The sequence below is a fragment of the Macaca mulatta genome, chromosome 2, assembly GCF_049350105.2.
Source record: "Macaca mulatta isolate MMU2019108-1 chromosome 2, T2T-MMU8v2.0, whole genome shotgun sequence".
Classification (NCBI taxonomy): domain Eukaryota; kingdom Metazoa; phylum Chordata; class Mammalia; order Primates; family Cercopithecidae; genus Macaca; species Macaca mulatta.
In genome coordinates this window covers 129,766,513-129,793,294 of record NC_133407.1, presented here as the reverse complement: position 1 = coordinate 129,793,294, position 26,782 = coordinate 129,766,513, and the positions used below count along the sequence as shown (strand labels likewise).

The following is a 26,782-nucleotide window of genomic DNA, read 5'->3' as shown; positions in this document are numbered from 1 at the left end:
CCTTTTCTTAAAATGCCTGTAACACTTTAGTGCACTTACATATCCATCTCCGTTTCTAGACAGCAAGCCTCTAAAACGCAGTATCTTATCCTGTCATTTCATTCCCAATGCCTGGAACATATTAGGGACTTCAGATCTACATTCACACCACTAGGTAAGGACAATAAAAGTGGTGAAGGAATCTAGGATGAGCTGAACAAAAGCAACCTATTACAAAAAGGAACCAAAGACGTACAAATGAGGAAATAATACAAAATAAAAGGAGTCTGGAAAACAAGTTGTTTTTTATACTGTTGACATAATTTTTCATGTAATTCTGATGGTTTAGGGTTGCTAAGAAGGAATTTAAAAGTCTGCCTGCCTTATGTATTTAATGCCCTGAAGGAAGACTCCCAGACACACTGAAAAAGGCAACAGACATGAAAACAGGGTGAAAGGTCCCCATAATACATGGATGTGCTTAGACACATCAAACAAAAAAGTGTTTGAGTGCACTCAGGTATCTGACAGTTCTGTTTCAGCTTCTGTGTTTCCTGGTAGTAGTTATATACTCATACCTTCATTCATCTTTATATACAAGCAATTACCATCGTCAGCTACACTTCACTGTGGCCCCACTCCACCTATCCCCCATGACTCAATTATACAACCGTACAGAGATGTGGCAAAATATTCCAATTGCAAGTGAGAGATAATCTGTATTGACTGATGAATATTTCAAAAGCATGATTAATTCAAAAGATAAAACACATTTCAAAAGTTGTCAACCTTCTATTATCTTGCTCAGTGGTTCTTCTTAGAAAAGGCCAGTGAAGGCCGGGCGCGGTGGCTCACGCCTGTAATCCCAGCACTTTGGGAGGCCGAGGCGGGCGGATCACAAGGTCAGGAGATCGAGACCACGGTGAAACCCCGTCTCTACTAAAAATACAAAAAATTAGCCGGGCGCGGTTGTGGGCGCCTGTAGTCCCAGCTACTCGGGAGGCTGAGGCAGGAGAATGGCGTGAACCCGGGAGGCGGAGCTTGCAGTGAGCCGAGATCGCGCCACTGCACTCCAGCCTGGGCGACAGAGCGAGACTCCGTCTCAAAAAAAAAAAAAAAAAAAAAAAAAAAGAAAAGGCCAGTGAAGATCATGAAAAACACTACATACTCATTTTTAAAACATGCTATTAAGTACATAAACAAAACAGCTTAAGCCCCCACTAGGGAAAAACTCAGTAACATGTGCACCATGCTCTGGAGCTGACAAACACCACACAGCATCCACGCGTCCCATCCTTTAACCAGTGGGAAAGCTGAATAAAAACATGTTTGCCCCATATGCTGATACCAAACAAGACCCTGGAATGGACTGTAGTACAAAGGGGGTCCAATGGCCTGTCAGTTACTAAAGAAGCTAAACCGCACAAGTTGCCTTCACCTACGAGGCTCTATGACAGCATGGGCCTTCAAGAAAATCTCAGTGAGGTTCCAACTCATTCTAACTCCAGTTAAACCCAAATCTACATGTCTGAGTTCACTGTCACACTCAAAAATAACCAGTTTATTAAACTAGCCTTTTTAGGTCTAAAATATGTCATTTTGAGGAGAAAAGAAAGAATAACACATTTGATCTACAAGTGGTAACACCACACCCAGTGTCATGCACCTACTAAAATATTATGTAGGGAACTACTGAGCCAATTCAGTAAAAATATTTACTACTGGGGTATAAGTTCAGACGTTTTATGTGCCTAGATCAGTGGCATTTAAATATTGGTGAGTTGCACAATCATCTAGAAATTGTGATTAAAATACAGGAACCCTGGTGTCATCTCCAAAAATCCCTATTTGTAACTAGCTACCTACGCAATTGATGGTGAAGTACGGCCTGATGCTCGTCGGGCCTTCTTGGGGAAGTACTGTTAGAGGCTGTCAGAAAAACATTTACAAAACATGATACCATTTATTTCCTAGCTTTCTCAATCCCAAGTCAGAACAGGACTATAAAGGACACTTGAAAATGACGCTCTACCAGCATCTAAGTGTATGAGGACATGTACATGTCACCTATGCACACATATTACATTCACAGTGTTGCTGCTTTCAAGGGTGAAGAAATTTCAACGTTTTTTTCATTTCTGACAATATGAAGACAGACAAAAGTAGGATAAGATACAACAAAAGTCAAATCTTCAAACCTTTCAAGAAAAGAAAAGCATTACCATTAGAACGTTATAGCATATGTAGCGTTAAAGTAAACCTGCCCCAACCTTTGATCTAATTACAGATTCTACTTCCCAAAGGGCCTTTTCTGTGTGTGACGAAAACGAGCTGTAAAATTATGGAGGTAGGGATTTAGAGATTTGGCACAGCAATCTTCCTAATAAAAACGGCACAAGTGAGACCCCTCTTGCTATTGTTACATGTTAAATCTTATTTGATTGATTTTACTGTATTCCAAATTGAAAACACAAGGTAGAAGGTTGTAATTATAATTTTATTGATTCATCATTAAGTTTTAATCAAGCTGTTGCTACAGGGAATGGTTATTATTTTGGCAATGCTCTTTTGTTTCTAAGTTTCTTTAATAGTTGCTACAAGAAAGTAACTGTGGCCATATTCAATACAAACAAAATGTTATTGTTTCTAAGGAATCTAACATAATAATCTTCTATCAAAGCAAATGTGTTACAGAATGATTGCACTAAAGTATTTCTTATAATCTCTATCTAGCTTACTATGCCTTTCTGACCATTGACAGCTATAAATATTTTCTATTCCTATTTCTTTTTATTTTACAAACAAAAATTTATCTCCTCTACATTCACCTGTTGGTTTCTCTTAATCTCAGCAACCACACTTGCATGAATCTGAAATCCAAAGTTTACCTTCTATGAGACTAAAACAAGTTACTAAAAAAAGGAGTAATATGTATATAAGCATTTATTGAGAAAATCGATACTGAATGGCTTCAGAAAGTTGTGGTTTTTTTTTTTTTTTTAAAGTTCAAAGATTATTAGAGCATCAGAACCAACATTTCCACAAACTTCATAAATTTGGCAAACTTCTCAGCATACTAAACCGTAACTGAATTTAAAGTCCATTTAAGGTCAATATTGGCAGGGTGCAGTGGCTCGTGTCTGGATTACAGTACTTTAGAAGGCCACAGTGGAAGAATTGCTTGAAGCCAGGAGTTCAAGACTAGCCTGGGCAACATAGTAAGGTCCCATCTTTACAAAACTGTTTTAAAAAATTAGCCAGGCATAGTGGCACTTGCCTACAGTCCCAGCTACTCAGGAGGCTAAACTGAGGATCATGTGAGCCCAGAAGTTACAGGCTACAGAAGCTATGATCACATCACTGCATTCCAGCCTGGGTGACAGAGTGAGACCCTGTCATTCATTCATTTGTAAGAGTGTGTGTGTGTGTACGTGCATATATATATACACACACACACACACATATGTATATATATTTATATTTTTATTTAAATAGTCAACATCAAGAAGTATTTCATGTGGAAAGTCCTCAATCTATGTACCCACTGCTGACCAACTGTCCTTTTAAGATTCTCTAGGGGCCAGGCCCGGTGGCTCACGCCTGTAATCTCAGTACTTTGGGAGGCCTAGGCGGGCGGATCACGAGGTCAGGAGATCGAGACCATCCTGGCTAACACAGTGAAACTCTGTCTCTACTAAAAATACAAAAAATTAGCCGGCCGTGGTGGCAGGCGCCTGTAGTTCCAGCTACTCGGGACGCTGAGGCAGGAGAATGGCACGAACCCAGGAGGTGGAGCTTGAAGTGAGCCGAGATGGCGCGACTGCACTCCAGCCCGGGTGACAGAGCGAGACTCCATCTCAAACCAAAAAAAAAAAAAAAAGATTCTCTAGGAATTGCCAGGCCTAGTGGCACACACCTGTAGTCTCAGCTACTGAGGATCCCTTGAGGCCAAGAGTCTGAAGCCAACATGGGCAAATTACCAACAGCCCAGCTCCACAGAAACTATAAACAGGTGTTTGATATTTGGCCTTACCAGCTCAGGGACCACAGAACCCCCAAGAGACACAGTGCAGGTACAATGTCTTCATCTGTTATATCTCCAGTCTCATGGATACTTGTTTCCTAATTCTAAAATCTATCTACCCCACCTCTCAAGCCTAACAGTCCACATATCAAATGTTATGACATAATATTTGGAAATCTTCGAAACTTTTTTTAAGATATTAGTTACAGATACTAGGAGCATTAGAATATACAAGACTTTCTACAAACAAAAAGATGTATGATTAACATGAGAAATCTAATAGCTACTATTTGCCCTACCTATTATATCACTTTCTATTTTCCTGGACAGAAAGTTTACAAACTGAAGCAAGCCTGCCCTTCAACATGGCAAACTAGCTTTCAGGCAAGATGGCCCCAGGTGAAATGAAGTGGCCAGGTTCTTTTTTTGTTGCTTGCTCTCAACAACGTATCAACAAATCTAAGTATATATACTCCTAACTAAATGCATGTAATAAGACTGTGTGTCAGGACATAATCACCAAAAATAATTTTAAAGAAATGAAGTACTAACAGATGCTATAACACGGATGAACCTGGAAAACACTACAGTAGCTGAAAAAAGTCAGTAACGAAAGATCACATATCATAGGATTCCATTTATACCAATGTCCAAAACAGGCAAATTCATAGAGACAGAAAGCATACCAGTGGTTGCCTAGGTGTGGGGAGGGTTGGGGTGAAATGGGGATTATGACTGCAATGGGTAAGGGCCTCCTTTGGGGAGTGATGAATGTTTTAAAATGGACGCTGGCAATGGTTGTACAACTCTGTGAATATGGTGTAAACCACTGAATTATACACTTTAAATGGGTGAACTGCATAGTATGTGAACTATATCTCAATAAAGCTCGTTTATTTTAAAAAAATCTTCTTTAATTTTTACTTTTCTGTTAACTCTCTTTTCCATATCCCCAATTCACTATATTCTTAAGCAAGGATTATTAGGTTACTAAGCAGTTTGTAGATTCTTGTTAAACTTCCTAAAGAAAAAAAGCACATCAAAAACAAATTCACAATATAATACAATTTTTTAACGTAAATGTTATAAAGGTTAATTCATTTCCCAAGTTTCCTATGTAAACATATGCCATTACTTTTCTAATTACAAAGAAAAGTGTGATTTCATAAAAGGCTTACAAACTTAAGACCTTTTTCTTCACTGTGTTGTCCATTTCTGTTACGCCCATCACAAGACTGGCGGTTTAATAAGACTGCATGAATACCAGGCTGTGCGATTTGAAAATAGTGTAACAAGCAACAGACAAGGCTGTCCCTCAGCATTGTGCAGAAGGGGTAGGGAGAAAGTAAGTTAATGAGGGGAATGAAGAAATTTTTATTTGTATTATACATTTCTCCTCTGCATTCGTTTTGAGTTTCTTTTTTTTTTCTTTAATCATAACTGTGTTTATGATTTGGTTTAAAATATCACTTTTGGCCAGGCACAGTGGGTCATGCCTATCACCCCAGTACTTTGGAAGGCTGAGTCAGGAGGACTATATGAGGCCAGGAGTTTGAGACCAATCTGGAAAATATAATGAGACCCCCATCTCTTTGAAAATAAAAACAAAAATAAATATCACTTACACTTACCACTTACAGTATTGTGTTCTACTTTGACTGAAATTATTTACAAAAGAAAGTTTGTTTTTTAAACACATGGTAGGAACAGACTGCCTATTTTTTGTCATTGTTCCCAATTTTACTTCATTATAACGATACAACTAATGATCTGTAATGACACTGTCTCTGCAGTATTCACTAAAACTGGCCCTGTGGGCTATTGTTATTTTTATTAAGTTCCAATTATGCTTGAAAAAGTCTATCTTCTTTACTTGCTGGGTGCAAAGTGTAACATATTATCAACAGACCAATCTTGCCATTGTGTTGTTCAAATCTTCTATGGCCTTAGTAAGTTTATGCCTGCTTTGAGAGAGAGACGTGACTATCTCCAACTAAGACTATGGTTTTGTTCATTTCTCCGTAAAATTCTGTCAGTTTTTGCTTTATACGTTTTGAGACTATGTTATTCAGTGCATGTTCAGGCTTGTTATATCTCCTGAAAGAACTGTTCCTGTATCATTATGCACTGGTCTCTTCATTTTTTGCCTTATGTATTTTTTCCTAATATTAATATTACTCCACAAACTCTTTTCCAATTAGTATTTCTCTATCAGTTAAGGTTTCATCACAGAAGCAAAACCACTATGAGTGATAAGGATAAGGATTATAGAGATTTGACCAGCAATTATGGGAGCTAATTAAGCAGTTTGTATAGGGCTGCTGCTTCTGCATCTAGTGTTGGGATAGAAATCAAAGGGCAGGCAACAAGAAAGGAAAGATGGATGTGAAGTGGAGGAAGAACAAGGACAGACTGGAAGTCACATTTATTTCTCACCAACCTGTGAGAGAGAACTTGCAGTATAAGCTGGCACCCTTCATTACAGAGCCCACAAATCTAACCTAGAATTTGGATAAGCTGATGGAGAAGAACCAGAGGGAGCTGGAGAAGCTGGAAGTCAAATGCCAACATGGTGATACAGCAAAGTCAGGTGTGTAAGCTGCAACATTGCCTGACCATATACCAACCTTCTGGGCATAAATACAGCTCTTCACTTCTACCTTACAAAGAACACGCAAATTTCTCTTGTGGCTGACCCAAACTGAAAGAAACTACTTTGGAAAGGAAATTCTCAGAGAAGTAGTTCCAGCTCAGTTGTGTGCTGACACAATACAAAGCTGTCACAATTTGAATGGATATTTTCTTCCACTCTTTTGTCTTTTTTCCATTAATTATGTTTTAGATCTGTCTCTTGTAAATTACACATAACTAGAATTCTTCTTCTGTCCTACATCAGGCTCTATCTTTTAGTTGTCAGGCTCTATCTTCTGTCATATTTAATCCATTTACATTTATTGGCATTTATAACTTTCATAATTTAAAAATAATTTTTTTAAAAATGAAATAAATATGTACTGAAAATATATGCATCATGTGCATTTCTGAAGTATTTTATACACAAAACTTGTTACTTACCACTTCTCCAGCAGAGGCGGCCAACATATGTTTCATAGGTGTCAAATATGAAGATGAATCAGTATGCAAAAACCACTTCACATATTCATAGGTGATAAAAAATGCAGCAGCTGAAATTTAAAACAAGCCAGTCTTTCACAAAGTTTAAACATATATTCAAACTGTTAAGAAACATGTTTCTCAAAAGGTATGACAATAACTATTAAATTATGAGATAACAGAAAAGGTGATAAGCACGTATTTTTTTTCCTACCCTCACTCTTTCAGAATTTACTGAGGCCATGTTATATGCCTCATCTTAGACTTACAGAAATGCAGAAAATATAATGCTTACCCTGAGGGAGCATAAGAGCTAATCTAGCACTTACCGTGTTGTGCTGACAAATTACTTAAACATTTTTAAAGTCAACTTTAGAAAAGGATATGAATTTCTGTGATCCAAAATATCATTATGTATGGCCATAAAACAATCAACTACATTATGAATAAATAGGTTAAAATTGCAAACATACTTTAACTTGAAAGAAAATGTCTATTCTATAATGTTTTATTGCTGGTTACTCAAAATAATCATGGCTGTTTTACTGCATGAATTCACCTTCACATCAAGAAAACAATCAACCATTTAATTAAAACTGGAAATCAAAATCTCTAAAAAGCTACCCCTATCACCATAAACTAATCGCAGCTGCACATGAGGGCTTTAAAACTTTCTATGTACTGTTCATCAAAAAATGTTTATCAGTTGGATAAAAGATAAGACACAAGAGATAAAGGAATGACAAATTCATCTTCTGAAGGACATTTGAACATGTCACAAAGTCTGAAACACTGAGGAAAACAGCCTGACAAGTGAAAATCAGTTCTCCAAAGTCAACAAAAGCTTGTAAAGGATCTTTACATGCTAACAAATATACACTAGGCTAAAAGAAGAGGCACTCTGTCCACGAATGAATAATGACCAGTTCAGGCAGTTTTACGTGGTTAACACAAGTCTATTCCCATTTGTGTTTCTTCATACGATTTTTCCCACTTCAGCCCACTCACTAAATGTGAAGCTATAATACCTCTAATTGCACTCAGCTGTTAAGTTTGCCACTCTACCTCCTACCCTCCTAATCCCCAAGAAAAGGGAGAAAGACAGTGGTAAAACTTCCTCCATTTCATGGTTAACCACCTCAACTTCGTCTGACTTTATGGCTTCTTTTGTGATCTACAAGGTTCTTTAAGAATATAAGTTCCAAACCTCCCTCCAACCTCCAGGTGGCATCCAAGAAGGCCTCTACTAACTGGAAATGTCAGTACAGTCAGGTTCCAAGTTGGGGGCTGAACAAGTTAAAACAAAGAAGAGGGGCTGGGTTATCTGATGCCTATAGTTTCTTCTGGCTCTTAACAAACAAACAACAACAAAATAAAAAAAAAAACAACTATGCTTTCTCTACATTCCCTTCGAAACAGGGAGTAAGGCTCCTAAACATGGTCTTCTCTTCACCTCTTTCCATCTTTCGTCCCCTCTAGCCCCACCCCAACCCCTCACTCCTGCAGCATAGGTTTACAAAAACATCCATAGCCACTAATGATCAACCACAGTGAAGTTCTGTACTCAGATTAAGACCGTAACCAATAGCAAAAGAAAAAAGACACCAAACACAAAAGTCCAATTCATTCAAAATTTGCAGTAAAACAAGGCTATTTTTGAAACCCTGGTACTCTCACTTTTCCCTAGCATCTCCCATTCACTAAAGTTTGGTGGATGGGAACAAAAAAAAAAAAAATCAAAACCACATTCTATAAGTAAACTCCTAAAGAAGAATGCAAAACCTGTGATCTTAATGACAGCACTATGTAACCCACACACTACAGCTAATTGTACATCTCCCCACAATAATCTTTATGTGCAATATGTAAGAGAAAAAGATCTTTAGAAGAGTGAGTGTAAATGAAGGAGACATCATAAAAAATGGTGACCAAAAGATGGGGACTTAGTGACACGTTTCTTTGCAATTCCCTAGTTCAGAGGTTCTCAAACTTGTCTGAATGTAGCAATCATCTAGGGATTTTTTTTAAAACATCCAATGCCCAGGTCACACCTCAGACCAATTAAGTCACAATCTCTGGGGTTGGGTAACAAACACCAGTACAAGCGATCCTTGAACATGGGTTTAAAGGCACAGGTTCACTTATACATGGCTTTTTTTCAATAAATATATTGGAAAAATTTTTGGATATTCGTGATAATTTGAACAAACTTATAGATGAACCACATAGCCTAGAAATACCAAAAAATTAAGAAAAGGTGGCTGGCTGGGCACCACGGTTCATGCCTGCAATCCCAGCACTTTGGGAGACTGAGGCGGGTGGATGAGATCAGGAGATCGACACCATCCTGGCTAACACAGTGAAACCCCATCTCTACTAAATATACAAAAAAAAAAAAAAAAAAAAAAGCCGGGTGTGGCAGCGGGCGCCTGAAGTCCCAGCTACTCAGGAGGCTGAGGCAGGAGAATGGCATGAACTCAGGAGGCAGAGCTTGCAGTGAGCCGAGATGGCACCACTGTACTCCAGCCTGGGCGACAGAGCAAGACAGACCCTGTCTCAAAAAGAAAAGAAAAGAAAAGAAAAGGCTAGCCGTGCCATGAATACATAAAATATATGTAGATACTAGCCTATTTTATCATTTACTAACATAAAACATAAAAAGTTAAAATTCATCAAAACTTATAAACACAAACCATATAGCACATCATTCATAGTTGAGAGAAATGTAAACAAATGTAAAGATGGGCCAGGCACAGTGGCCCACATCAGTAATCCCAGCACTTTGGGAGGCTGAGGGTTAAGCTCAGGAGTTCAAGACCAGCCTGGACAACACAGAGAAACCCCATCTTTACAAAAAAAAAAAACAAATAATTAGCCAGGTGTGGTCGCCCACACCTGTAATCCCAGCTACTTGAGAGACTGAGGTGGGAAGATCACCTGAGCCTGGGAGGTTGAGGTTGCAGTGGGCCAAGATCATGCCACTGCATTCCAGTCTGGGCAACGGAGTAAGACCTGTCGCAGGGGGAAAAACAAGGTGTAGTGTTAAATCGTAACTGCACACCAAATTAACTGCAGCACATACTGTACTACGTAGTAACCTCTTTGCCACCTCCTCTCGCTATTATCGTGAGTTCAGATGTTGCCGAGTATCCACTTAAAACGCCATGTGACACTAATTATCTCCACATGAGCAGTTCATCGCCCCAATAAATTGCCTGTCACAGTACAAAAGGATCTCTCCCAGTTCTTATGTATTTTTTGTTGTGGTTAGTGCCATACCACAAACTTTGAATAACACCATAGGACCCAAATGAAGTGCCACTAGTGATGCTGGAAGTGATGACATTACAAGAAAGCTCCTAAGAAGCAGAAAGGAGTCATGACATTACAAGAAAAAGTCAAATTGCTTGTTACATACCACAGACTGAAACAGTGGCTGCCAGTCATTTCAAAAGGAATGAATCCAGCTTAATCCATTGTTTAAAAAAAAAAAAATGAAACGAAACTCATTAACCCATTGCCGCAGCTATGTCAGCAGGCATGAAAACTTTGCACTTCTTGCAAACTACCTTTTTTCTTGTTTTGAAAATGCAGCTTTTATGTGGGTAAAGGATTGCTATAATAAAGGCATACTTATGTCTAAAATCATTTGAGAAAAAGCAAAGTCATTTCATGACAAGATCAAACAAAAGGAAGGTGAAAAATCTAAAGCTGAAGAAGTTAATGCCAGCCAAGGATAGTTTGATAATTTGAGAAAAAGATTTGGCTTTAAAATGTCAAGATAACAGGAGAAGCAGCTTCTGCCATCCATAAGTCAGTAAACAAGTTCCCAGCTGCCATTAAGTAAATTATTGAGGAGAAAGGACATCTGCCTGAATAGGTTTCTAATGTAGATGAAAGTGCCCTATTCCGGGAAAAGAAAAATGTCACAAAGGACATTTATTAGTAAGGAAGAGAAGCAGGCAAATCCTTCACAGTATTCATGACAGAGCCAATCAAGAAAACCATAAAAGAGATTGTGGATGTGGAAAAAAAAAAAAAAAGTTGGGGGTGAAAGGTTTCAAAATATAAATCTTAAATTCAAGAGCTGACACCACATCAGAAGAATTAACGGAAGACAACTTGGTGAAGATGAGTGCTTCCAAACCAGTGTCAAATGACAAGGGAGAAGATGTAGAAGACGGAGTGCCAGAAAAGAAAATGACATCAGACAATCTAGCAGAAAGGTTCTGATTATTAAAGACTGCTTTTGACTTCTTTTATGATGAGGACGCTTCTACAATATGGGCACTGAAACTAAAGCAAATGGTGAAAGGATTGGTACCATATAGAATCATTTTCAGAGAAATGAAACAGCAAAAATGTGAGACAGAAACTATGATATATTTCCATAATATTACACCATGTGAGCCTGCTTCTCTTGCCTCCCCTTCCACCTCCTCTACTTCTTCTGCCTCTGCCACCCCTGAGACACCAAGACCAGCTCCTCTTTTTTCTCCTCTTCCTCAGCCTACTCAACCTGAAGACCTTTATGATGATCCACTTCCACTTACTGAATATACGTTTTCTCTTCCTTACAATTTTCTTTTTTTTTTTTTTTTGAGACGGAGTCTCGCTCTGTCTCCCGGGCTGGAGTTGCAGTGGCCGGATCTCAGCTCACTGCAAGCTCCACCTCCCGGGTTCACGCCATTCTCCTGCCTCAGCCTCCCGAGTAGCTGGGACTACAGGCGCCGCCACCTCACCCGGCTAGTTTTTTTTTTTTGTATTTTATAGTAGAGACGGGGTTTCACCCTGTTCACCAGGTTGGTCTCGATCTCCTGACCTCGTGATCCACCCATCTCGGCCTCCCAAAGTACTGGGATTACAGGCTTGAGCCACCGCGCCCGGCCATTCCTTACAATTTTCTTAATATTTTTTCTCTAGCTTACCTGATTGTTGTAAGAATACAGTATATAAAACATTTGCCGGATGCAGCGACTCACGCCTGTAATCCCAGCACTTTGAGAGGTCAAGGCAGGCGGATCACATGAGGTCAGGATAACATGGTGAAACCCTGTCTCTACTAAAAATACAAAAAATTAGCCGGGTGTGGGGGCGTGTGCCTGTAATCCCAGCTACTCAGGAGGCTGAAGCAGGAGAATCACCTGAACCCAGGAATTGGAGGTTGCAGTGACCTGAGATCACGCCATTGCACTCCAGCCTGGGCGGTGACAAGCAAGACTCTGTCTTGAAAAAAATAAAAAAATAAAAATAAAAATAAAAAAACACATAAATGTATGTTAATACATATCTTAACACACATACAAAGTATGTGCTACTCAACTGTTTATGCTATCATTAAGGCAGCAGCAGGCTATCAGTAGTTAAGTTTTGGGGAAGTCAAAAGTTATATTCCGATTTTTGACTGCACAGGGCGTTGACACCCCTAACCGCCACATTGTTCAAGGGTCAACTGTATTTGTTTAAGCTCTTCAGTAATCAGGTGATTGCAAAGTGGACAAACTGGGGAACCCATGACCCTCTCACATACTTAAAACTATGCTTGGCATGGAGTGGATGCTCAGTTAACGACTTGTTACAATTACTCAAAGTATTAACATACACAGAAATGCAAGGATGACCAAAACAGTTTGCCATTCTAATGATGGCTGGGGGATGGGGAAGGGCAGGAGAAAAAAAGAAACAGAAATACTATTTTTCTCTTTGCACTACAAATCTTTGTATGAATGCTATGCTCACAGATTGAACATTTAAATGTCAGGTTAACATAAGAGAAAAAAATTCTCATGAATCATCCTGTGAAAAAATGAAAGCAAACCCTAGAATTTAAGAATCTTCTAGAGCTGTGGTTTTGTGGGTGTGTCTTATGTGTGGTGATTTTTTTGTTTTGTTGCTTTAGTTTACTTTTGGAGGCCACTAGAGGCATCCAACAGTAAACAATTAAAATAAGTATCTGCAAACAGTATACCAAGAAGCAGATTAAACAAAACAGATTACACTGACTAAAGGGTAAGAGCGTCATAAGTCACATAACATGACTTCAGAACCAAAACAAAAGACACTGGAAGGAGAGTATCCAGGAGATTATTAGTGAGAAACACTTGCATCATCTAAGAGCAATTTAATTAGGATAGAAATGTTTAATGCCTCCTAGGTTCACCTGCTCTCTAAGATGCTCCAAAGCAGCTATCATCAAACCTGACTTCACACCGGAGTCACCTTGGAAGTTATTAAAACTCCTGATACCCAGGCAAAGCCTAGACCAATTAAACTTCTAGGGTGACACAGGACATCAGTACTTTTTAAGGCTTCCCAGTAGATTCTAATGTGCAGGCAAAGTTGAGAATGATTGTTCTGAGGAATCACAACATTAAAATAACACTTTAAGGATTCTAGCTGGAAATTTTAACAACAAAAACCATTTTTTAAAGATTGCTTTTTTTTTTTCCTATTACAAATATATCGAAATAGAATCTATAACACTATCTGAGTCAAAAATAATGGGTTAGGCCCGGCACAGTGGCTCATGACTACCATAATCCCAGCCTTTGGCAGCCCAAGGTGGACAGATTGCTTGAGCCTAGGAGTTCAAGACCAGCCTAGACAACATGACAAAACCCATTCTCTACAAAAAAACAGAAAAATTAGCCAGGCATGGTGGTGCACGCCTGTAGTTCCAGCTACTTAGGGGGCTGAGGTAGGAGGACGGCTTGAGCCTCGAGGTCAAGGTTGCAGTGAGCTATCATCTCACCACTGCACTCCCACCTGGGCGACAAAGTGAGACCCTGACTAAAATAAATAAAAAATAACAACAACAGGTTAAAGAAGTAAATTCAGAAGATAAGCTTCAACACACAAGGAATTCTATGTGGGTAAGACCACACACCATTCTGAAAATCCAATCTTATCATGGCTTTACAGAAGTGAGAATATAATTTTTTACCATTAGGAAAGGATCCAACAGCCGCAGAAGGAACACCAGCATATATTCCACGAAAACCACCAGCCTTATTAAATCCTTGGGGACTCTGCAGCCTGGTTTTAATGGTATCCAGAGGAAATAATATCAAGTCAACAGAAACACCTGCTACCCCACCAGCCTTTGAAAACAAAAGAGGGAAGAAAAAGGAAAAAAAAAAAAGGTTACAACAAAATAAGCCCTCTGCCACTTGGGGGCAAAGACAGGAAAAAGACAGTCTTTAAAGCACATTTCTCATTCCTTTCAGTCCACAACTTCTGCAGCACAAAGGACCTTCAGTCTAAATCTAGAAGTTTTCCTGAGAAAATAGCCATTATTGTGATATATTTTTAAGTTGTAAACTTTATATTAAATTTTCTTTTTAAATCAAATTTTAATAAAATTTTTTTTTTTTTTTTTTTTTGAGACGGAGTCTCGCTCTGTCGCCCAGGCTGGAGTGCAGTGGCCAGATCTCAGCTCACTGCAAGCTCCGCCTCCCGGGTTTACGGCATTCTCCTGCCTCAGCCTCCCGAGTAGCTGGGACAACAGGCGCCCGCCACCTCGCCCGGCTAGTTTTTTGTATTTTTTTTAGTAGAGACGGGGTTTCACCATGTTAGCCAGGATGGTCTCGATCTCCTGACCTCGTGATCCACCGGTCTCAGCCTCCCAAAGTGCTGGGATTACAGGCTTGAGCCACCACGCCCGGCCTTAATAAAAAAATTTTTAAACAAAATTTAAATTCATTGTTGATACAGTGCTCACATGGTTCAAAAAGCTAAAAAAAAAAAAAAAAAAAAAAAAAAGCCAGATGTAATGGCTCATGCCTCCCAGCAGTATGGGAGACAGAACTGGGAGGATTACTTGAGGCCAGGAGTTCGAGACCAGCCTGTGCAACACAGTGAGACATCATCACTACAAAAAATAAAAAATTAAGCTGGGGATGGTGGCACATGCCTGTAGTTCCAGCTACTTGGGAGGCTGAAGAACAAGGATCACTTCAGCTAGGAGTTCAAGGGTTCAGTGAGCTATGATCCTGCCACCGCACTCCAGTATAGGTGACAGCAAGACCCTGTGTCTTAAAAACAAATAAATAGCCAACAAGAGCAACAAATAAACTTCAAAAAAAGGTCAACAGCTCAAAGTCTCCTTCCAACCTTGTTCCTAATAACTCAGGTAAACCACTTTTATTGGTTTCTTGCTGTATCTTTCCAAAGTTACTTTAAACATACACAAGCATGTATGAACATATAGTTTCATTTTCTTTAAAAAGAAAAGATGATGTACAATATGCACTATTCTGTACTTTTTTTTTTTTAAACAATTTATCTTTATCTTTTCACATCAGACCAAATGTTATACTGTTGTCTTAACCAATAAGCAGTGAATCCGAATTGACTCCTTTCAGACTGGAATTTTGAAACAGCTTATGATCTCTGTGAATCTGGATCTGTATTTTAATAACCACACATCTAAGAACTCATATAGTATTATCTTCGGCTTTAAATGTATTTGAAAATTCCTTGATAATTTTTAATCAAGTGAATAAATTGATTTTTTTAAAGAGCTAAATGTCTGAAGGAAATTAAAATCTGGCCCAAACTAGTAATCTCCCAAGAGATACCATGTTGCTTTGGGGAAGCTGTACTTTAAAAACTGATTAATTCCTGCTAAATGGATTTTAGGGGAAAAAAAATGATTAAGAACTAACTCTGTACCTCAAGATTATAGTGACACGTATGTAGAATATGTTTAAACTCGTTACACCTTAGTCAAAGAAAACAAATTGAAAAAATATGAACACAAAGAGCATCAAAGAAAGGCTAATACGTATGAATCCTCACATGTGTGATTATTAAAATACAGATCTGGATTCACAAGGATCATTAGTTGTTTCAAAATGTAGGTCTCAAAAAAGTCAATACACATGCACTACTTATTAGTGAAAAAGACAAAAACATAACATTTGTTCTGATATGAAAAGATCACCCAGATCGAAAGGCATCATTTAAAGATGTGAGTTAAAATCAGTTTACAGTAGGCAGACAAATGCACTATAAAGAGGAAACTTTCCTATACAATTTTTTAACTGAATTGCTAATTTTTGCTAATTTTGAAATCAGAACCATGTGAATACATCACCTATTCAAAAAGTAAAAATATACATTTTTAAACTATACATTTCATGACAAAGGAAAAAAAAGAATCAGTATTATTCAAACATACAACCGAAGTTCAAACTGATTGTTTCCATCCTTTAAGTTTACAAAATGTGCAGATGCCACAAAGCTTAGTACCTAGCAAATACTATCTGTTTTACTTACCGCTCACCATAAAACCATCCCAGGAGTTAACTGGAAAAATGAAATACTTTAATGATAAATCCAATACCTATTTTCAAATTAACTAGCACAGGTTAATTATTAAAAATTAATTTACACTAGACAAGTACATTACTACAAATAGCAATACTATACTTCATGATCAGCCCAAAGACATGAAAGAAGCCCAAAGACCCTGAAGTTCTACTCAGCAAATTACCTAAGAAGACGTCACCCAAAAGGGCACAGAGATGTGCCAGTAGGGAAACCAAGTAGTACCAAAAGAATATCCAATAATGTGGGATTTCTTTCTGGACATAAAGGTGGCCTTCCCTAAGTCATGGCAAAAAGTTCACAAGTAATGCAGGAAAGCAAAAAGGCCAATCGTCAAAATTCTTCTTACTTCTTGTTTCAGGATTTTTATAAAATTCAGTAAGTAGAGCCAGGCATGGTGGTACGTACCTGTAATCACAGCTACCTGGGAGGCTGAGGCAGAAGGATCGCTTGAGCCCAGGAGTTTGAGATTACAGTGAGCTATGATTGTGCCCATGAATAGCCACTATGCTTGCCTGGGCAACACAGGGAGACCTCGTCTCTAATAATAATTTGGTAAGTAAACAGTTTGCCTGCCTCTTCATTTTCTCAAAATACAGAGAGAATAGAATCCTGGTGAAAATGTCTCATGTGACTAGATTATTTAAAAACATGCTGCACTTCCCTCTCATTTTCTCTTTAATCTTAGGTGAGGATTCAGAGAAACACTATCTACTGCTAAATTTTAATCAATAATTACTCTTTTAATCCAGTTGGCTACTTTACATGTATTGATTCTCTAATCTTTCTTTCATCACAATTCTTAACTTCTGAGGAAAAAAATGACCAGATTCAATCTACTTGTCTGGTGAAACATGACTCAAGGATTACCAATCACTTCTATCGATTTCAAACTTCTATTTAACTCAAATGGCATTTAAATTCATGAGACTGAAAAAAAAAAAAAAAAAAAACAGCTAACAGAGAACCTGAATAAGAATACCTATATATTCAGCCACACAACCACATACTTCAGATTTAAACAAAAACCTTAATGCCTATATCAATATTGTTTTGTATGTAAATAAGTAAAAAATATATAAGCCAGTAACAACCTAATTATAAAGAACTCTATCAAACTCTTATTCTTTAGTCTGAAAATTTTGTTATAATCATTTATCAGAAAGTTATCAGGCAAGTGATTCGTTTCATAATTTATGATAGCTTATACTGAAAAATTCTAACTAGAAAAAATCCAAAGAAATAGGACATAACCCAGATAACCAGCAAATCTTGCTAGAGCATCACAATGTATTTAGACCTCAATATCTTATAGATAAAATACATGTCTCTACCTTAAGTTAATAAATGTATGAAGTGTTGGCAGGCTGTAGAGAGGAAGTGCCTAATTAGTGCTCTGCAATTACTCTGAGAAGTGATAGGTCGGAATTACACGCCATAAAACTTTTTTTCTCAAAAGAGGGAGGGCACACCATAAAAACAGCATCACCGCTGTCCCTCTAGGACAAAACCGAATCATCTGCGTAATTTAACTAAGCAAAATCAACACAGGTCACGGGCCTAAATGACAGCTAAGAAGAACCAGCCTTAATATTAACATGGCTTCTCAAGGGAAACATTTCCCTGACAGTCTCGGTTTCCTCCACAATGAAGTGGCCACCCATGACCTGAATCACCATCTTCCTCACTGCAGAACTGCCACTTCTGTTTTCTGACATACTTGTCGCCTTCCCTACTGCCCATTCCTTCTCCCTGCAGTGCTCGCTGCCTCTCTGTACTAATCATTTTCATAAAATCCAAATTTCATCTTGCCACTCTCCAGCCTATAAATCTTCCAAACTTTCCAACAGCCCCAAGGATGAAGAAAACCCTAGCACAGCCTTCCAGGCTCTGGAAATTCTGGAGCCCCTCCAGCTCCCAAAACTTGCACTATGTGCCCTTTGCTCAGTCCTTTCTTTCCACCTGGATCTTTTCCTCTAAATCATCTGATCTTCCTCATTTCAAGGACTTCGTACAAATGCCTCCTAATCTCCAGTTCAGGTTTAGATCCTCTTGCCAAGCACTGAACACAATTTTAATTACATAGTTTTGCCTCTGACCATTTGTTCAGTACCAGTCCAATTAAACCATAAGATCTTTATCTGTTTTGTTTACTAATATGTTCCCAGCACCACCACATATTAATGGGAGGCACTCAATGGCTCTAATAAAGGGTTACTATCTATATTTTAGAAGGCACTAAAAAGGTACACTGAACTTTTTTAAAAAATAGCAAAAGACAGGACCAGGCAATTCCCAAAAGAAAAATATAAATGACTAACAAAAATTTGAAAATATGATTCTCCATCATTAATTATCAAATAAAAACAAAATGTTTTCCCAATTAGAAAAAATTTAAAATATGAAGAATGGGTATGGGCACTGTTAATGAAAACATTACCATAATCTACTGGAGGACAATTTGGCAAAATTAACATTTTAAATTATCAAACCCTTTGACCCAGTTAATTTTATTTCTAAGCATTTCTTCCACAGAAATAAATGCACAAATATACAAGAATGTCTACTACACCATTTCTGTAATAATAAAAAAATTGAAAACAGCCTCAAAGTCCATCCACTGGGGTCTTGTTAAGTAAATTAAGTTATACACAAATAATGAATTGCTACACAGCCTTTAAAACAACAAGGTAGGCTGGGTGCAGTGGCTCATGTCTGCAGTCCTAGCTGCTGGGAGGCTGAGATGGGATGCTCACTGGGGCCCAGGAGTGTGAGATTGCAATAAGCTATGATCACGCCACTGCCCAGCACTCCAGCTTGCGCAACAGAGCAAGATCCTCTCTCTAATTTAAAAAAAAAAAAAAAAAAAGTTCAATCCATACTTATTGGCACAGAAACATACACTATATTCTTAATCAAATTAGCTATAAAACAAAACATGCTATATAATCCCATCTTAAAAAAAGTGTAACTATTTGTATATGCATAATTAGAAATCTGGAAGCATAAACAGTAAATTGCTAGAAGTTACTGCCTCTATGGAAAGAGATTCAGGATGAGAAATATTATTACTATCTTGTTAATCTTTTATTTGCTCAAGTTTTGTAATGAATATTACAAATATATAAAAGCTAAGCCATTCAAAATTAATGCTTCCCCTGGGGAAAAAAAAAAAAAAATCTCTAATTTACTGGTTGTACTTGATATATAAAAGCCACTCAGCAAATGGTAACTAAGAACCTCAACCCACTGACCCTAAGCTGCCTCCTCTGCAGCTTCACCCTCTATAGACCTTGGAGTTTTCAACCAATCTGACTACTCGAACATCTCAAACATGTCCTGAAACAACTTCTTTGAGATGGAGTCTCGCTCTGTCACCCAGTCTGGAGTGCAGTGGCATGATCTCGGCTCAGTGCAACCTCTGCCTCCCAGGTTCAAGCGATTCTCCTGACTCAGCCTCTGGAGTAGCTGAGACTACAGGCACACACCACAATGATTGGCTAATTTTTATATTTTTAGTAGAAGCAGAGTTTCACCCTGTTGGCCAGGCTGGTCTTGAACTCCTGACCTCAGGTGATCCACCTGCCTTGGCCTCCCAAAGTGCTGGGATTACAGGCATGAGCCACTGCACCCGGCTGTTTCCTTAAAAATTCTCATTCCTGTGCTTTTGCTTAGGTTTTTCCCTCAGTCTAAAATTCCTTCTTTTTTTTGTTTTTTAGACAGAGTTTCGCGCTTGTTGTCCAGGCTGCAGTGCAATGGCACGATCTTGGCTCACCGCAACCTCCACCTCCCAGGTTCAAGCAATTCTCCTGCCTCAGCCTCCTGAGTAGCTGGGATTACAGGCATGAGCCACCACGCCCGGCTAGTTTTTTGTATTTTTAGTAGAGATGCGTTTTCTCCATGTTGGTCAGGCCGGTCTCAAACTCCCAACCTCAGGTGATCTGCCCGCCTTGTCCTCCCAAAGTGTTGGGATTACAGGCATAATCCACCACGCCCGGCCTAAAATTCCCTTCTAATCCTTGTCTCCTGCCTGTTGCAGCCAGTAGACCACCATCACCTCCACCTCAATACATACACACATGCACACACATGCCCCTGACAAAATCCTCTTGGTTCTTAAGCTGCAACCCAAAGCCACATTCCTCATAAAGCCTTTCCCAATTTTCCAGTCACAGTTAAATGCTATGTCCTTGACTCTAGCATATAACGTTGTTTATATTTCGCTTTTGGTACTAACCATGATGTCTGACATGAAGATCCTTCAGAGTAGAAACCAAATCAGTCAGTCACCTCTGTCTTCCTAAATATCTAACCCAGTGTCTCTTATGTAGCAGGGTTACTAAAATAGAAATGTGGGATGATGAGATAACACTTTGTAAAAAGATGAAATGTTCAGAAGAAATCTTGCAGTCAAGCACTGCTTGGTGGTCCCTGTTCTGGTCTGCCACCGCACCTGTGACAACCAAAAGCCAGGGTTAGCTACCAGCTGCTATTCTTCCCAGCATTCCCCAGCCACCCTGACCACTTTGTAGAATATTCAGGGGGACTTCTCCAGAAACCTCTGCTTACTATTACCTCCTAATGGAAAGAACTGTGATTGCTCAGTTTTGTTTTGTTTTGTTTTAGTGAGAGTATTCTCAAGAATACAATAATAATGGTTCCAGAATCTGACTTGATTATTCTTCCATTTCTCCAGGAATTATTTCAAATTAAGTACTGCCTAAGAACACAGCTTTGGCATCAACCAGATCTAACTTCATTTTCAACTTGGTCTTTGTATTAGTCTGTTCTCACACAGCTATGAAGAAATACCCGAGACTGGCCAAGCGCGGTGGCTCAAGCCTGTAATCCCAGCACTTTGGGAGGCCGAGATGGGCGGATCACGAGATCAGGAGATCAAGACCATCCTGGCTAACACGGTGAAACCCCGTCTCTACTAAAAAATACAAAAAACTAGCCGGGCGAGGTGGCGGGCGCCTGTAGTCCCAGCTACTCGGGAGGCTGCAGCAGGAGAATGGCGTAAACCCGGGAGGCGGAGCTTGCAGTGAGCTGAGATCCGGCCACTGCACTTCAGCCTGGGCGACAGAGCGAGACTCCGTCTCAAAAAAAAAAAAAAAAAAAAAAAAGAAATACCTGAGACTGGGTCATGTATAAAGAAAAGAGTGTTTAGTTGACTAACAGCTCCGCATTGCTGGGAAGACCTCAGAAAACTTACAATTATGCCAGAAAGCAAAGGAGCAGCAGGCACCTTCTTCACAGGGGAGCAGGACACAGTGACTGAAAGAGGGGAAATGCCAGACACTTATAAAACCATCAGATCTCATGAGACTCACTCAACATCATGGGGGAAATCGTCCCATGATCCAATTACCTCCACCTTTGGTCTCGTCCTTGACACATGGGGATTATGGGGATTACAATTCAAGATGAAATTTTGGGTGGGGACACAGCCAAACCATATCAGTCTTCTTAGTAGAACTATTTAACTTCTCCAAGCCTGTGTTTCTTGACACATGAAACAGGGAAAAGAGTACCTACACTTCACAGTTTTTGAGAATTAAATAAATGAGAACTAAACACAATTAGATGAACCTGTTATACGGTTAGCAAAATGCCTGGCCCTTAATCAAGTATCAATAAACAGGAACTATTATTTTTAGAATTATGTTACTATAAACATCCTTCAAAGCTTGCTGTTACCAATACTGACATGGAAATACTAAAAACCATGCAAAAGCCTAGAGTACTTTACCAAAGACTGAAGATGACATTCCTATATTCAACTCAATTGACAAATTCATATATTAAAATCTGTAAATCCAAATTTTCACTAGCAATAATGAATTAAAAGCTCTTTTCAAATTCTGCTCTCTGGACAAGAATCCCCAGTGAACTGACTCAACAGAAACCAAATCATGCAATGCATGACAGGAACATTCAGCATCAACTTCAAAAACTTAAGAGAAATACTAGTGTTCAAATTGCTTTATGATTCTTGTATTCAAACTTACATGTTAATTTTTTAAGTAGACTATAAAATTGTACCTATATGACCTCAGCTATGAAAAAGCTGCATACACACTTTTAAAGTGCTCAGTAAACAGTTAAGTTTTACCAGCAAGTGGAATTACATAATTAAGTTTTGTATAGCATCTGCCTCCTACTAGACTCTAAATCCATGAAGGTGGGGGACCATATTTTTGAGGAATTCAACTCCAAATAACAGAGCAAAGGCCAACAAATGTATCTGGTTAGGCGTGTAAAAGCTGCCTTGTGGGGGGTGAGATAATTGTGCGTGAAACTTTTATCTTTCCTTTATTTGGAATTTAATTAACGTTACTCAACTTTTGTCTGTATTACAAAAGATTTAATATTTAAAGCAACTTTCAACATGTAGTAGTAAGGTTTGTAAGTGGTAACAAAAGCACATTAACAAGTCACTTACAGCTAAGTTATCAAATACTAAAACTTCCCAAGTATGTTTTTGTTAAACAGGAAGAAAAATGAGAAAAAAAAAAGGTAGTCCCATCTCTGGGTACTAGAAATGCACAAAAAAATGCCTCCATCACATCGGTGGTTCTCAACTGTGGTCCTTGCATATTGGTGGTCTCCAAGCAGTGCTTTGCATGCTCCACGGGCTGAGCAAAATTTGGAATATACTTGTGTTTAGATAATTTCTTGCTCAACACAAAAGCAAGCAAAAAGGGAAGACTTGCTCACTCTGACATAAATGCCAAAAAGAAACAAGTCACACAAGTCCTGAGAAAGAGAAGCATAATTCTCAATTTCTTATAAATTTGGAGATAATCTTTACTTCAAAGATACCCTTTACTACAAATTGAAAACTAGGAGGCCGCTATCCAGAAAAGATATGAGGCAAAACAAGAACAACAAAAAAACAGAAAACCTCTTTTAATAGTATACCCAATACTTCATTCATATTACCTTTCTTCACTCCACCCAAGAACCCCTCCCATCATAACCCACATTGTCCCCCTCAAGTCTCCTACTGCCTGCCAGTGGTTCTCAGCAGAAGTGTAGGTCCAGTGAGAAGACACCCAAGTATTATGAAAAAGTTCCCCAGATGACAGCCAAAAATCATCTCACTAAAAACAGGAAAAGGAAAAAAAAAAAAAAACTACAAGCAGTCCTCACTTTGCATGGTACCTACATACATGAATTTCAGTTACCATGATTTACTTAAATAACATGAATCTCCCAACAACCCAGGGCAAATTTCAGTTACCACAGCATATTAACTATGAGTAACTGGATAAAGTGTAAACGTTACCACTTGTTCAGTCTACAAATCACAATGCAATTAACAGAAGTCACTGCATATTGCACAGACAGCAAATAGTTGTGTTACCTCATCTCCCAGTAATAAATGCACAGGACATTTTATAAAAATACATAGAAAATTGATGAACAAAGATGAAAATGCAAAAACAAAATGCAAAGTGGTAACACAAAGTTAAATGAAAATCAAACATAAATGGTGTTACAGAAGAAACAGCTGGCCATGGAAATACTCACACTGCTGTCATTAATCTAGATAAGTAACTAGAAAAAATAAGTGAGAGCAAACTTAACATAAATGAGGAAAGTAGTTGCAATGAAAAGGATGAAAATGTCCCAGAGTAAGTTATGCCAGCAAGTCTTCACAATAAAGAAACTCACAACATGGAAAGCACAAAAAATAAAATGTTAGAAGTTGATCCAAACTGAGAAAGCAGTATGACAACTTGCCAAGGCATAAAAAGATGCTTCATCTGTAATACATAATGAGAACACAAGCAAATGTTCAAACTACTATTGATAAGGTTTTGTCCAAAAAATTAAGTTATTAATGTTTCTAATGTTTTTAATTACAGTGTACTAAGTAAATATCAGCTTTGCAACTTTTCCCCTATATATTTACAACCAAAGTGTTTTTAATGTTTTGACAAAAATTCTTAGGGTCAGCCAGGGGTGGTGGCTCATAACTGTGAAACCTCTCTCTACAAGAAACCTCTGCCTACAAAAAAAAAAAGTTCTAAAAATTATAAGAACATGGGCTGAGCTCAGTGGCTCATGCCTGTAATCCTAGCACTTTGAAGCCGAGCCAGGAGGATTGCTTGAGGCCAGTAGTTCAAGACCAGCTCTGGTAACACGGCAAGACCCTGTCTCTACAAAACAAGAAACTTTTTAATTAAAAAAATTAGCCAGGCGTGGTTGATGCATGTCTCTAGTCCCAGCTACTCAGGAGGCTGAGGTGGGAGGATCACTTTAGCTGAGACAGCACCACTGCACTCCAGCCTGGGCAACAGAGCAAGACCTTGTCTCAAAAAAATAAAAAGAACACATATGAAATGGTTTGGCTCTGGGTCCCCACCCAAATCTCATCTTGAATTGTAGCTCCCATAATTCCCACATGTTGTGGGAGGGACCTGGTGGGAGGTAACTGAATCATGGTGGCAAGTCTTTCCCATTCTGTTCTGGTGATAGCGAATAAGTCTCACAAGAACTGATGATCTCATAAAGGGGAGTTCCCCTGCACACGCTCTCATCTGAAGCCATGTAAGACATGACTTTGCTCCTCCCTTGCCTTCTACCATGATTGTGAGGCCCCTCCACCAGCCATGTGGAACTGGAAGTCCATTAAACCTCTTCCCTTTATAAATTACCCAGTCTTGGGTATGTCTTTACCAGCAGTGTGAGAACAGACTAATACAGTAAACTGGTACCAAGACTAGGATGCTACTATAAAGATACCTGAAAATGTGGGAGCGACTTTGGAATGGTTAACAGGCAGGGTCTGGGACAGTTTGGAGGGCTCAGAAGACAGGAAGATGTGGGAAAGTTTGGAACTTCCTGGAAAATTGAATGGCTTTGAGTAAAATGCTGATAGTGATATGGCCAATAAAATCCAGGCCAAGGTGGGCTCTGATGGAGATGAGGAACTTGTTGGTAACTGCAGTAAAGGTCACTCTTGCTATGCAAAGAGACTGGCAGCATTTTGCCCTGCCCTAGAGATATGTGCAACTTTGAACTTGAGAGAGATGATTTAGGGTATCTGACAGAAGAAATTTCTAAGTGGCAAAGCATCCTAGAGGTGACAGAGCATAAAACTTTGGAAAATTTGCAGCCTGATGAAGTGGTAAAAAGAAAAACCCATTTTCTGGAGAAAAACTCAAGCTGGCTGCAGAAATTTGCATAAATAACCAGGAGCCAAATGTTAATTGACAAGACAATGGGGAAAACGTCTTCAGGGCATGTCAGAGACCTTCATGGCAGCCCCTCCCATCACAGGCTCAGAGGCCTAGGAGGGGAAAGAATGGTTTCCTGGGCTGGGTCCAGGGCCCTCCTGCTGTGTGCAGCCTCAGGACTTGGTGCCCTGTGTCCCAGCCATGCCTAGAAGGGGCCAAGGTAGAGCTCAGGTCATGGCTTCGAAGGATGCAAGCCCCAAGCCTTGGCAGCTTCCACGTGGTATTGGTACTGTGGGTGTGCAGAAGACAAGAACTGAAGTTTGGGAACCTCTGCCTAGATTTCAGATGATGTATGGAAACGTCAGGATGTCCACGCAGAGGTGTGCTGCAGGGGCGGGGCTCTCCTGGAGAACCTCTACTGGGGCAGAGTGGAAGGGAAATGTGGCTGCCCCAATAGGGGAGTCCCTACCAGGACATCACCTGGTGGAGCTGTGAGAAGAGGGCCACTGTCCTCCAGACCTCAGAATGGTAGATCCACTGACAGCTTGCACCCTGTGCCTGGAAAAGCCACAGACACTGAATGCCAGCCCATGAAAGCAGCCAGGAGGGGAGCTGTACCCTGCAAAGCCACAGGGGCAGAGCTGCCCAAAACCATGGGAACCCACCTCTTATACCAGCATGACCTGGATGTAAGACATGGAGTCAAAGGAGATCATTTCAGAGCTTTAAGATCTGACTGCCCTGTTGGATTTCAGACTTGCATGGGGCCTACAGCCCCATCATTCTAGCCAATCTCTCCCATTTGCAATGAGTGTATTTACTCAATACCTGTAACCCCACTGTATCTAGAAAGTAATAAACTTGCTTTTGATTTTACAGGCTCATAGGCAGAAGGGACTTGCCTTGTTTCAGATGAGACTTTGGACTATGGACTTTTGAGTTAATGCTAAAACGAGTTAAGACTTTGGGGACTGTTGAGAAGGCATGATTGGTTTTGAAATGTGAGGACATGAGATTCGGGAGAGACCGGGGTGGAATGATATGGTTTGGCTCTGTGTCCCCACCCAAATCTCATCTTGAATTGTAACTCTTATAATTCCCATGTGTTGTGGGAGGGACCTGGTGGGAGGTAACTGAATCACGGGGG

General features: G+C 39.3%; 1 protein-coding gene across 10 annotated transcripts in view; it reads right to left on the bottom strand.

Moving 5' to 3' along the window:
- Nucleotides 1–26,782, bottom strand: part of SLC25A26 (solute carrier family 25 member 26) — a 162,468-nt gene that overhangs the window by 132,210 nt on the left and 3,476 nt on the right. For 5 of the 10 annotated variants that reach the window (XM_015130409.3, XM_077990214.1, XM_015130412.3 and 2 more), the window contains 2 exon segments: nucleotides 14,061–14,217; nucleotides 7,079–7,188 (listed from right to left, as the gene is read on the bottom strand). The exons of 1 other annotated variant lie outside the window; for it this stretch is intronic. In XM_015130409.3, the coding sequence (XP_014985895.3) occupies nucleotides 7,079–7,188; nucleotides 14,061–14,217 (267 nt within the window). 10 annotated transcript variants of the gene reach the window in all.